This window comes from Leopardus geoffroyi, chromosome C1 (genome assembly GCF_018350155.1).
Source record: "Leopardus geoffroyi isolate Oge1 chromosome C1, O.geoffroyi_Oge1_pat1.0, whole genome shotgun sequence".
In the NCBI taxonomy this organism is placed as follows: domain Eukaryota; kingdom Metazoa; phylum Chordata; class Mammalia; order Carnivora; family Felidae; genus Leopardus; species Leopardus geoffroyi.
The window spans coordinates 19,435,560-19,448,146 of record NC_059328.1 but is presented as its reverse complement, the minus strand read 5'-3'; the positions used below and the strand labels follow the sequence as shown (position 1 = coordinate 19,448,146).

The window sequence follows — 12,587 nt, the reverse complement described above, 5'->3', positions numbered from 1 at the left end:
GGCAGGGGACTGTCATGATCAGACTTGTGTGTGCGAGCTGGCTGCATCATGGAGGACGGGCGATGGGCCTGTCTGAAGCTCTGGCTTAAGCAGACGAGAAGAGATGACACAGGGTCCGAAAACACAAAGGCTCTCACTTGGAACAATTAGCTTTGCAGCGGGAGAAAAGCATTTTGGTGGCCACACAATACATTGGCACACGGGAAACTAAGCTGAGTTGTAGTGAGCTGACCCTCTTCTGGCTCCTACAGAATACCTCTGGGAGGGCATATGCCACTGATCCGGGGATATTCTTTCTCTTTATTAAAAAGATTGGTGCTTCTGGGGCACCTGGGTGGCTCAGTCATTTAAACGTCTGACTCCCGATTTCGGCTTGGGTCATGATCTCACGCTGACAGTGTGGAGCCTGCTTGGGATTCTCTCCCTCCCTCCCGCTCGCTCGCTCGCGTGCGCGCGCGCGTGCACAAGATAAATAAATAAACTTGGGGCGCCTGGGCGGCTCAGTCGGTTAAGCGTCCGACTTCGGCTCAGGTCATGGTCTCACGGTTTGTGAGTTCGAGCCCCGCGTCGGGCTCTGTGCTGATAGCTTGGAGCCTGGAGCCTGCTTCGGGTTCTGTGTCTCCCTCCGTCTCTGTCCCTCCCCTGCTCATGCTCGCTCTGTTTCTCAAAAATAAACATTAAAGAAAATTTTAAAAATAATAATAAATAAACTTTTAGGAAGATTGGTGCTTCTTTCCAATGAACTACAGGTAGCTTCTGTCTCCACCTAGTGCCCCTCTCTACCGCTCTCCCAGAAGACTATTTCACATCTTCTCCTTTGCGAACCTCTGACACCCTCCCCTACCCTGTCTCTCAGCTGATTAACTTCGCCTCCCACCTCACTGAGAAAATGGAAGTAGTCAGGACTTCCTCGAAATCCCAGCACCTCGTCTACCCACCTTCATGCCTATACTCAGCTCTGCAGCCGGTTCCTAGAGATTCCCAGTCAGTTGTCTAAGGCCACCCCTCCACTCACGTACCAGATTCCCTCCTTTTCCATATGCCGGCAGTTTGTTCCTCTTTATCTTCCATCATCAGTTTTTCCCTCTCTTGCTTCATTTCACCCTGAAATTTCTCTTTAAAGATACCTCTCTGGGAGGTGCCTGGGTGGCTCAGTCGGTTGAGCTGCGAGTCTTGATTTCACCTCAGGTCATGATCCTAGGGTCATGGGATCGAGCCCTGCGTCAGGCTTTGCCCTGAGCATGGAGCCTGCTTAAGATTCTCTCTCTCTTCTCCCCTCTCTCTCCCTCTGCCCCACTTGTGCTCTCTTTCTCTTTAAAAACTAAAAAAATTTTTTTTTTTAAATTAAAGATCTCTCTTTTGACCCCATTTTCTCCCCTCTTTTCACCCCTTTTCCCTGTTCCTCCTAACAGCAAAACTCGCTTTCTCTGGTTCTTGTGTTCGCATTCTCTCTTTTTTATGTATTTATTTAGTTTAAAACATTTTTTGCTTATTTATTTTGAGAGAGAGAGAGAGAATGGGGGAGGGGCAAGGAGAGGGGGAGACACAGAATCCAAAGCAGGCTGCAGGGCCCGAGCTGTCAGCACAGAGCCCGACGTGGGGCTCGAACCCACGAACCGTGAGATCATGACCTGAGCCGAAGTCGGCCGCTCAACCGACTGAGCCACCCAGGCGCCCCTCACATTCTCTCTTGAACCCATTCCAGTCAGGCTTTTGCATCCCAGTTCCCCATGAAAACTGCTTTTGTCAGTGTGGCCAGTGACCCTCACAGCCTCCCATCCGGTGGTGAACTCCATTCCTCGTCCCCTGGCATGCTCAGCAGCTTCTGACAGAGTCGGGGACGCCCACCTCTGTGGACCCTGGAGTTTGCTGCCAGGACACCCCATGGTGGGGTTTTTCCCCTGCCTCGACGTCTGTTCCTCTTCGGTCTACTTTGCTGCTTCCAGGGCTCAGGGCTTGGACCTCTTCTCTACTTGTGTCCCCTGATGTCATCCAGTCTTGCAGCTTTAAGCGCCATCTCCATGCTGGCAAGTCCCACCTTTCTGTCGCCAGTTTAATGTCTTCCATGAATGTCGCCATTTGTCTAAACCCACCACTCAACGTTTCTACTCTCTCGCCAGCCAAACCTGATTTCGGCTGCGGTCTTGCCCTTTGAGTTACTCAAGCTGTAGTCCTCCCTCTTGTCTCTGCTCTCACATCCCCCTTTCCAATCTTTCAAGAATCCCCTTGGCTCTGCCTTCAAATTACATGTGGAATCTCATCACTTGTCCTCACCCCCACGACCGCCATCCTGTCCAAGTCGTCTCTCACTGAAATCCCTGTGAGAGTTTCCTGAGTGGCCTCCCTACTGCCACCCGTCCTCCCCACACGGTCTTAATCGAACAGCCAGAGTGATCCTGATAGAAAGGAAGTCAGATCTTTCATACCCCTGTTCAGAATCCTCCAATGGCTCCCCATTTCTCTGAGGGTCAAAAGCCAACATCCAGCATCCTGCTGGGCCCATGTGATGTGGCCCTCTGGTCCCTCCTGACCCCCTCTCTGCTGCTCTTCCCCAGGCCTCCTTCCGTGGTGCTGCATAAGCCTCCCGCACTCCAGGCACTCACCCACTTCAGGGCCTGTGCACTGCCGTTCCCTCTGCCTGGAATGGAACACTGTTCCTGTATAATCTCGTGGCTTCTTCCCACCTCCTTTAAGTCTTTGTGCAAATCTCACCTCAGTGAGGCCCACCTTGACCACCCTTTTTATTTTTAATTTAATTTAAAAAATTTTAAGTTTACTTATTTAAGTAATCTCTACACCCAGCGTAGGGCTAGAACTCACAACCCTGAGGTCAAAAGTGACATTCTTCCATCCAAGCCAGCCAGGTGCCCCTGACCACCCTTTTTAAAACATTGTCCCTTCCCTGCCTCCCCTTGCCCCGTCCCCCAGCCACCACCACTGCTTCTCTTATCTCGCTCTATTTTGTTTCCCATAGTATTTATCACCACTTCCCATCCTATGTAATTTCTTATGTTTATTGTTATACCTACTAGATTACGAGCTCTATGAGGATAAGGATTTCTATTTGTGTGTGGATGTATTTTTAGCACCAAGAACAGATTGGCACATCATGGGTGTGCTTGATGTTTTTTTGAGTTAACGAATCTGTAACACTTACTTGTTGAGGACCTGGTCCATGCCAGGTCCTTGGCAGGGTGCTGGGGATCCAAAGATGAAGGAGAGTGGTCCCTGCCTTCTGCCCCAGCTTTTGTTTGTTTTGAACAAAAGCACAGTGAGTGCCTGTTCGGCTGTGCCCCGCTCCCTCAGCCTGAGGCCTTGGATCCTTTGTGACTGTTGCTGCTGTGTATTTAGACCCATCTGCCGGGGCGCCTGGGTGGCTCAGTCGGTTGAGCGTGTGACTTCGGCTCAGGTCATGATCTCATGGTCAGTGAGTTCAAGCCCTGCATCGGAATCTGTGCTGATAGCTCAGAGTGAGGAGCCTGCTTCAGTTTCTGTGTCTCCCTCTCTCTGTGCTCCTCCCCCACTCGTGCTGTGTCTCTCAGAAATGAATAAATGTTAAAAAAAAAAAAAAACAACTTAGACCCATCTGCCCACGATCCCAGGGCCCTCTCATGAATCATATCCAGTTGTGCTGCCTCACGATATTGCCGTCCTGTTCTCTCCTGCCCTGTATCGAGGTGGCCCTGAATTTGCACCCACGGGCTAGCATGCAGAAGACTTCTTCCTGTTCAGCAGCTTTCCTGAGCTCGGAAATAGGCTTTCCGTTTTCTCACCCTTTCTGACCCAGGTGTGAATTCTGTCTCTACCACTGATCAGCTGTAAGGACCTTGGGTGAATCGGGTAGCTTCTGTGAGCCTCAGTTTCCTCAGCTGTAAAATAGGGCTAATATAGTACTTAACTCATAGGGATATTGTGAAAAAGAAACAGTGCATGTTTGGCACAGTCTGTAGAATGAATTATCCTTCAGTAAATGCTGCCTTCTGTTACTAATTATTATCATTACTGAGTTGTTATGGGTTAAGCAAGTCGTTTATGAAGCACGTGTATAAAAGCACTGAACGAAGCACAGTTATACTGCGGTCACCATCACAGCCACTGTAATCAGTCCTTTTGGTATCCCCGGTGCTCCTCTCAAGGCTGACCCACTAAATCCATGGTAGCTACTCTTTGATCTAACCTGGCAAAGATTGACTTGACCGTCCTGTTTTTTTCCCCATTCAGACCTGAAAGAGGACTATGACCAGTGGAACAGCCTCATTGAAGGCATTGGACCGTCGCTCATCCCAGGGGCCCCACACCATCTGTCCAGCCTGTAGGCACAGCTGGCCATTTGTGAAAGGTCACTGAGCTGAGTTCCCATTCGGGGCCTGCCCAGGGACACCCGTAGCCTCCTATCGAGAAGTGGCTGATGGTGACCCTTCTTCGCAGATTAAGAGGATGAAATCACACTGCTGATTAGATAACTGGGTACTTTGATCTTGGACTTGTTGATCTCAAACTCATGCTGGGGTGTGGATCACTTACTGATTGGCAAACTGACTTTCTGGGAACTGAACCCTGATGGTGTGGGGAACAAGCAGTGGGGTAGAGTTGGGGGGGGGAGTGCTTCCAGCCCCAAGCTCTATTAACCCAGTGGCCTACTCCCTCACCTCGGGCCAGTGTGGCTTCTGCAGTGGAAGGAAGGAAGCCGAAGGATGGAGTGAAATTTCCACCTTCAGGACCTCTAGCCCAGCCTCGCACTGTCTCCTCCCACCTCTCTGCCTTCTCCCTCCCCAGGGCCACTTGGTAAGTTCTGATCACTTTAGGTAACTTCCTAGGATAGAGACCACCATTTTCTGTTTAGTTTCAAGCCTTCTTGTTGCATGAAACATCAGGACTCAGACTTGTGAGCCCACGGAGGAGGGCAGAAGCATTGTCCTCACAGCCTAGGGAGGGAAGCGGAGTCCACACTGGTATCGCAGAAGTTTCTGGATGTCATGGACTTTTGCTAAAAATGTATCTTGACAAGAATCAACACAAGTTGGTTGAGATGGAAAAGATAGATTAACACCATTAAGTGGCCTTTTGAACAGGCCCTTGCCACAAGAGGGAGGTAGTTTGGTTGGTTAGAATTCAGGCAACCACCCCTGGAGTGGTCTAGGGACTCTTTGGTCTTGCCCCTTACGTCAGATACCATGAGCCTCCAACTTGCCTGGAATCTGGGTGCTGTAGTCTGTTTTCTGGCTCTGAGGCCCTAGCCTCAAATGTAAGTCAAGATATAGACTGAATTTCCATTCTGTTCCATTTATAATATGAATGATATTAATACTCATGTTTGCCTAATGATATGTTGGAATATTTTCTTTATTTAATCTGCATTAGAGCAAGATGGCGAGCCATCTGGAAGTAACTTTTCCTTCTGTCTTTCTTTGTTCACTTACCACTTATGCCCATGTGGAAAAAGACTTTAAAAGGAAAGGAAATCTTCCTGGGGATCGAATTCAAAGTTGTCTGGGAACATCAACCTGAAACCCTCCTCTCCACTACTCTAGACTTCATACCTCAGCCCAGGTAGTAGGGGACCCCAGATGAGGCAGGAGCAAAGGGGAAATGCATCTACACAGTAGGTCCAAGGTCAGTGCCACCAAAGCAAGCTGGGACCATGTCTTCCATCTTGTGACAGCTCTTCTCTCTAAGATGTGAAGCGTCAGCTCCCCTGAGGCTGTGGACCTTGGGAGGATCTACGAATTCCAGTGAGACAGAGCATAAGGAGAATATCATTTAAGTGCTGGGCTCTAGAATTCTGTATCCTGGTTTTGAGTCCTGACTCTACCACCACTGAGTAAATTTGAGCAAATTATGTTCTCTTTCCTTTCTTGGTTCCTGAATTTCTAAAATGGGGATCTGCATCATGAATTGTTAAGAGGATTAAGTATAAAGATGAGTGACCCAAGGCTTATTTAAAAGTATGTTTCTGGGGCACTGGGTGGCTCAGTTGGTTAAGCGTCCGACTCTTAATTTCTGCTCAGGTCATGATGTCACGGTTCTTGAGTTTGAGCCCCATGTAGGGCTCTGCACTGACAGCATGGAGCCTGCTTGGGGTTCTCTCTCTCCCTTTGCCCCTCTCCCCTGCTCTCCCTCAATCTCTTTCTCAAGAGTAAATAAACATTTAAAAGTAAATAAATAAAAGTATGATTCCTACTTTCCGAATATGTGAGATTTTTGTAGTTATCTTCTAGCTGTTGTTTTCTGGCTTAATTGCTTTGTGGTCAGAGAAAATAACCCATATGGTGTTCATCCTTCAGGATTTGTGGAAACTTGCTTTTTGGCCCAGTATAAGGTCAGTTTTGTAATTTAAATGATTTAAAAGACTATATATAAGAAGTTTTGGCTTGCTTTTTTACTCAACCACACATTATGGACTTCCTTCTAGGAGAATGCATACAGATATTTAATAGAGCCTTCCAACCCCCGCATGGGGACCAGAGCCCCTCCGCACTCGCAGAACCAGTATCTACTGGTTCTTGAGCCTGGGGCTGGTTCTGCAGATGCTGAGGGGCCAGTTCTGGCAGCATGAGCACATGAGACCCAACTGCTATCTTAGGCAAATAAAGAATGCAGATATATTTTGTAGAGAAGGTTCTCAGAAATTGGATCTATTTCCTCCACTCAGTTCATGTTCTGGTAATGACTCATTTATCCAGCAACGTTGGAGTAGGTGAATTTTTTTTTTTTTTTTTAATTTTTTTTTTTCAACGTTTATTTATTTTTGGGACAGAGAGAGACAGAGCATGAACGGGGGAGGGGCAGAGAGAGAGGGAGACACAGAATCGGAAACAGGCTCCAGGCTCTGAGCCATCAGCCCAGAGCCCGACGCGGGGCTCGAACTCACGGACCGCGAGATCGTGACCTGGCTGAAGTCGGACGCTTAACCGACTGCGCCACCCAGGCGCCCCTAGGTGAATTTTTATATAACTGAAAATTATCCTGTAAGCTACAGAATATAATATTGACTTTTTTTTTTTTTAAGTAATCTCTACATCCAACACGGGGCTTGAACTCACAACCCCAAGATCAAGAGTTGCGTGCTCTACTGACTGAGGCAGCCAGGCACCCCTAATATTGACTATTTTGAATATCAGTCTACCAAAAAGATAATGCAGTTACTTCTTAATGTGAACCGACCTCCTTTAACTTTTTAGGATGTTTCTATTAAGATAAACCAGATTATATGGTAGTAACAAGCAACCCCAGACAGCAACAAAAGTTTATTTCTTGCCCATGTTCTTGTTCTCTGTTGGTTGGCTAGAAACTCTGCCTTGTGTCTTTTTTACCCTCATAAGACACAGAGGATCTATGAATTCCAGTGAGACAGAGCATAAGGAGAATATCATTTCAGTGCTGGGCTCTAGAATTCTGTATCCTGGTTTGGGTACAGTGGGGACAGTGGAGCTGCCACTGTCTGAAAGCGTCCTTTGCTGGTTGCCATGGGCACCCATTAGCTCTTGAAGCTTCTGCCCAGAAGTGCCACTCACTATTTCTATTCACGTTTCATTAGCCAAAACTAGTAATCCGCCCTTACCTAACATCCCATACCACACCCAGAGAGACGACCTATCTGTGACCAGGTCTAATGTGTGAGCAGTGGCGCACCCTTATCTGTAAAGATGTGGATAGCTGTTTGCACCTATCCTGTGTGGTCCCCAGCAGCTGTCCTCCTCGTTCTTTTGGTTGCTTTTCAGAGTTTGTGCTTGTCTCCCTTGTAGTCAGACTGCCAGCCATCACTCTTCGTTGCCTTTCTTGTGCCAACCCCTCTTGAGATTTGTGACTTGTGGTCAGCCACATTATTTACAACTGTCTAAAGTAAAACTAGGTAGTCCCAGAGGGCTTTAGAGACTTCTGCAGTCAAAACGCACTGCCTTTAGCCCTTGGACTTTATAATCCTTCCTTTGACTGCCCAGAAGGGATATCACAAGGCCTTTGGTCTTTTGTCCTGGTTTTTTGTTAGCTCCCAGGGTATCAAAAGACACCAGATAAATGGCCTTTAGAGAAGTAAGATGATCCGGCATATTATTTGGCATTTGCTGGTAAATTACATGCTAGCGAATCCTTTCCAAAAGCAAAGATGTCTCAGATTTCTCTTGTGTCTTGTTTCCCATCCCGTTATTCAACTACACCCATGGAAGCCTCCTACTGGTGTTTTGTGAAGTCTCTGTGCAGGGCATGGTGCATCAGTGAGGAGGGAAAGGTAGTAAGCACAGACTGGAATGAGAGTCCTCATCCCTCCCGCTTCCTGGACTTGCCAGGCTGAGGCTGGTCGGGCTCTGGCTGTGCCCGCAGCACAGCCCCCAGGTACGTTTCTAGTATACGTCCTGACATGCTGTCTGCTTGCTCATCCTCAAGAGGACTACTAGGCTCTTGAAATGTCAGTCGATGAACTCCAACTCCATGTGTTGGCCTTGTGTGGGACTACATCTGCTCCCCTTTTCTTCTGGGACACCACTTACCCCTGGGCCTGCAAACTGACAGAGGGAGGGACAGAAGAAGCCATACTCTGTACTCAGGACCCATCCTCCTTAAGAAGCTTACTTTCTGTCCCGTCACAACCGCACACAGATACCAAGTGTCCCTGGCCATTGCCGCGTAGCAAAGTAGCAGTGATGAGGTTCATCATCACAGCCTGGGTTAACGGGCCCTTCCTGTGAATCTAAGACTATGTTCAGGGCTTTACATGTGTCATCTCACTTCTCACAGTAACCCCCTGAGGTGAGGTGCTATTGGCCTCATTTCATGTATGAGGAAACAAGAGCCTTAGAGAAGTGACTCAATCAGCAATCACAGCAAGAATTTGGCAAAGCTGGGATTTTGGCGTCAAAAGCCAAGCTCCTAATCACTGAGCCGTACTGCCAGATACACATACCCAGTTTTGCACCTGCTTCTGTCTTTTTAAACTGTCAGGGTATGAAGAATGCAATTTCATGAGAAATTGAATCAAAAATATGAAACTCCACGGGGCACCTGGCTGGCTCAGTCGGTGGGGCATAGGACTCTTGATCTTGGGGTTTTGAGTTCAAGCCCCATGCTGGGTGTAGAGATTACTTAAAAATAAAATCTTGGGATGCCTGGGTGCCTCAGTCAGTTAAGTGTCTGGCTCTTGATTTTGGCTTAGGTCATGATCTCACAGTTCGTGGGTTTGAGCCCCAATTGTGTTCTGTGCTGACAGTGTGGAGGCTGCTTGGGATTCTCTATCTCCCTCTCTCTCTCTCTCTCTCTCTCTCTGATAAATAAATAAACAAACAAATAAATAAATAAAATTTTAAAAATCTTGGAAAAAAAAACCCCAAACTCAAAAAAAAAAAAAAAAAAAAGTCAAACTCCAGCAATTTCTATATGACATGTATTTAGATTCCATGACATCCGCAGCATTATTTGTTGAGAAATGGGTTGGGGGAGAGAAGTGCCCTTCACTGAGGACTGTGGGTGGGTCAGGTGCTCAGTTAGTTTGATTTATGAGGAAAACAGTTCAGGTGTTAAGAAGATGGTCTTTGAAATCAGACACCCCCAACCCCAGTAGCCCTGTGACTTCATGCTGTTTATTCGGTGAACTTTGTTTTCCTTGTATGTTTGCATGTTTGCAAAATGAGAATTCTAATAGTATTTACCTCTGGGAGTTGTGGTGATAATTAAATGAAGTTAATGCATGTAAAGCGCTTAGCCCGGTATCTATACGAGGGCTTAGTGAACATGACCCGTGACTGGCATTGTTTTCCTTGCTCCTCCTCCCGTGTCTGTGAGGTCAGGTATCATTTGCCCTTCGCTGAGTGGACCCCAGTGGTCCTGGTCTAAGTTCTTACGCCAGCCTGTCCGGTTCCCCAGGCCCCTCCCTTGCAAGAAGCCTGCTCACTGCCACCCAGCTGCTTCCACTGTGTGAGGATGGATCCACTGGATGAAGAGACAGTTCCATTCTCTTTGCCCCGATTTCCCTGCTCCGCACATCAAAGCTCAAAGCCCACACTGCAGTTCTAGCCTCTCTTCACCACCAGGGAGAGTCTCCGCTCCTAGGTTCTGGTTTGGGTTTGAGTTTCACACCTGATCATCCGAGCACACAGGTCTATGCACCGGCTGTAACCCAAAGGTGGGCGAGTCAGAGGTCTGCGTAGAGGTTAGTCGGAGGGAGGAGGACCTGGGGGTGGGAGTTTGCGGCAGAGGCTAGTTGCAGGAATTATCGTCTGCCGTGTTGGAGGCGGGCGTGAGGGGGTTAAAGCGCCCCGTGACCTCCTCGGGAGACACTCCTCCAGCTCTCCCCCCTCACTGCCTGCTCTGATTTCCCCCCAGGTTCTCTTGTGTCCTCCCACCGGCCGGTTGCCAGGACCTTTGAGGCTAGTCTCCCGGCCGCTCACCCCTGGACTCATTTTTACAGTCTCCTGGACTCCAGTCTCTTTCCCCCTGCGTCCTGTTGCCAGATCCGCCGACAACACTACTTTTGTTTCAAAACGCCAACCTGGCAAGGGGGTCTGATGGGAAGAGGACCAAACGGCTTGTTTGGAGCCCAGGGTTTTTGTCTCGGCTCTCAGTCACCGTCCCTCTTGTCACCATCTCTCTTGTCACCGTCTCTCTTGTCACCGTCTTTCTTGCTCAGCGCCTTTCCTCTTGTGACTTCAGTTTCCCTGCCTGTAAATTGGGATGCAGGGTGGTGGGTGTTGATTTGGCTGATCCCTGAGGCCCGTGCAGTTGTGCTGTTTCCTGGCTCCGTCACGGAGTGGATTTTCCCGTGGGATGACATCTCACCCCCTCATCGCGCCTGGTCCTGCCCTGCCCCTCCTGTCCTCTGCTTCTTACCACGCACTTTTCCCACAGTCCCCCTCAAGTATGTGCCCACCCATTCCCCAGACGAACACGCATGCCCTTTCTCACGATGTTTTCCTCCCAGTCTCCTCCCTGTACATCCAAGTACTGCTAATCTTTTAGGCCCCATTTGAGCTGCTGCTCTTCTGTGAAAGCCTTCCTGCTTAGACTCACCTAACATTTGATCTCTTGGCCTCCTGCTCCCCAAGAGAAACACATCTGTGCCATATTTAGTATTGCAGTTAATGACGTTATTCCAGGAGTAGGACCCATCTGTTGCGCAGGACAAGCATCCTCCTGTTGACTGACATGGGGAGCAGGGATCACCGTCCCCTCCCCTCTTGTCCCCCTGATCAGCAGACTGCTTGTTTCCCAGGCAGACTTGGGAACAGCTGGTGTTCACCCAGCCCTCCGATGCCTCCAGCTGCCCCTGCTTCCTTTTCTTGGGGTTTTCCCAGATCCCAGGTGTGGGGCCCGGGGCAGACCCAGTGGCACTGCGGGCGAGGGCAGCTGGAGCGAAAGGAGATATGGAGATACTTGGACATGTAGCGTTTGAGAGTTAGAAGGAGGGCAACACTGAGCACAAATCATACCGATACTGAAAATGAGGGAAAGTTTGCCAGCTTATTTTTCCCATCTTGCTTTCACCTAAAAAAAGAAGCTGCTCAGAAACACAGTCCTCCTCAGCCTGCTAAGCCAGATGGTCCCTAGATGCACAGCCTGCCAAGAGTGCGTGCATAATTCTTCATTTTCATGGTGTCACATCCAGGTCTGAATCCAGACACTGACACTTTCTTACCATTTGATCTGGAGCCAGTGAACCCTCCCGAGCCTTTATTTTCCTATAAAATGGGGTCATTAATGTCTGCCTTGCCCACCTCAAGATTCGGGGCGGTGGGGGGAGGGGTTCAATATAAGACATAGGGTGCTTTGTAATTTACAAGGCACTAGACAAATATATGTTGCTATTAATAACAAAAGTGCCATATTTTGTTTTTTGCCAGTGTGCTGCTATATAATGAGCACGTATTTTGTGCCAGATTCTATGCTAAGTGTTTTACATACATTGTATCGTTTAATCCTAACACCATCCCTGTAAGGTATTACGTGTATCCCCATACAACAGATCAGGAAAAGGAGGTTCAGGAAGGTGTACTAGCTCAGCCACAGTCACCCAGCAGGTAAGTAAGTCCTGGGGTCAGGATTGGAACCTAAACTGTTGGGTTCCAAAGTCAGTGCTCTCAGTTTCTGTTCATCCCTACCTCACAAAGAGAAAGCAGTTCTGTACTATCCTATATAGGTTAAAATAAGCCATGATTTGATCTCCAGTAAATGCCCTGAACAGTTGGGTCATACAAAGACTGATTTTTGGGGAAGGTCCAACTGAGTCCTGATGGTACACCTTTTCTAGCAGTAGAGATGGGCTGGTTCCAACAGTCCATCCATCATCTCTCCACCTCATATAAAGTTAACAGTTCAGAGAACAAACCCATTAGTTCTGTACTCTATAAACCATGAAGCCAACCAATTGGCAGAAAGAAAATTTCTAATCTCTAACTTACATACTGTAGATCAGTGAGTGTCAGCTCTAGATGTACATCAGAATCACTTTAGAACTGCATAAAAATACAGATGGCCTAGCCATGTCTCCAGAGACCCAGAGAAGCTGATCAGCAGGTATAGGGTGGGCTCCAGGTGTGTGTGTGTGTGTGTGTGTGTGTGTGTGTGTGCGCGCGCGCACTGCGATAAGCTCCAGGGGTATT

The 12,587-nt window shown here is 48.3% G+C and overlaps 1 protein-coding gene across 8 annotated transcripts in view; it reads left to right on the top strand.

Annotated features, from left to right (window-relative positions):
- PAFAH2 (platelet activating factor acetylhydrolase 2) overlaps positions 1–12,587 on the top strand; it is a 66,691-nt gene that overhangs the window by 28,317 nt on the left and 25,787 nt on the right. For 4 of the 8 annotated variants that reach the window (XM_045476146.1, XM_045476142.1, XM_045476143.1 and 1 more), the window contains one exon: positions 4,222–6,361. The exons of the other annotated variants lie outside the window; for them this stretch is intronic. In XM_045476146.1, coding sequence (XP_045332102.1) covers positions 4,222–4,240 — 19 coding nt within the window. In that variant the 3' untranslated portion in view covers positions 4,241–6,361. Of the gene's footprint in view, positions 1–4,221; positions 6,362–12,587 lie in introns of those variants that run through there. 8 annotated transcript variants of the gene reach the window in all.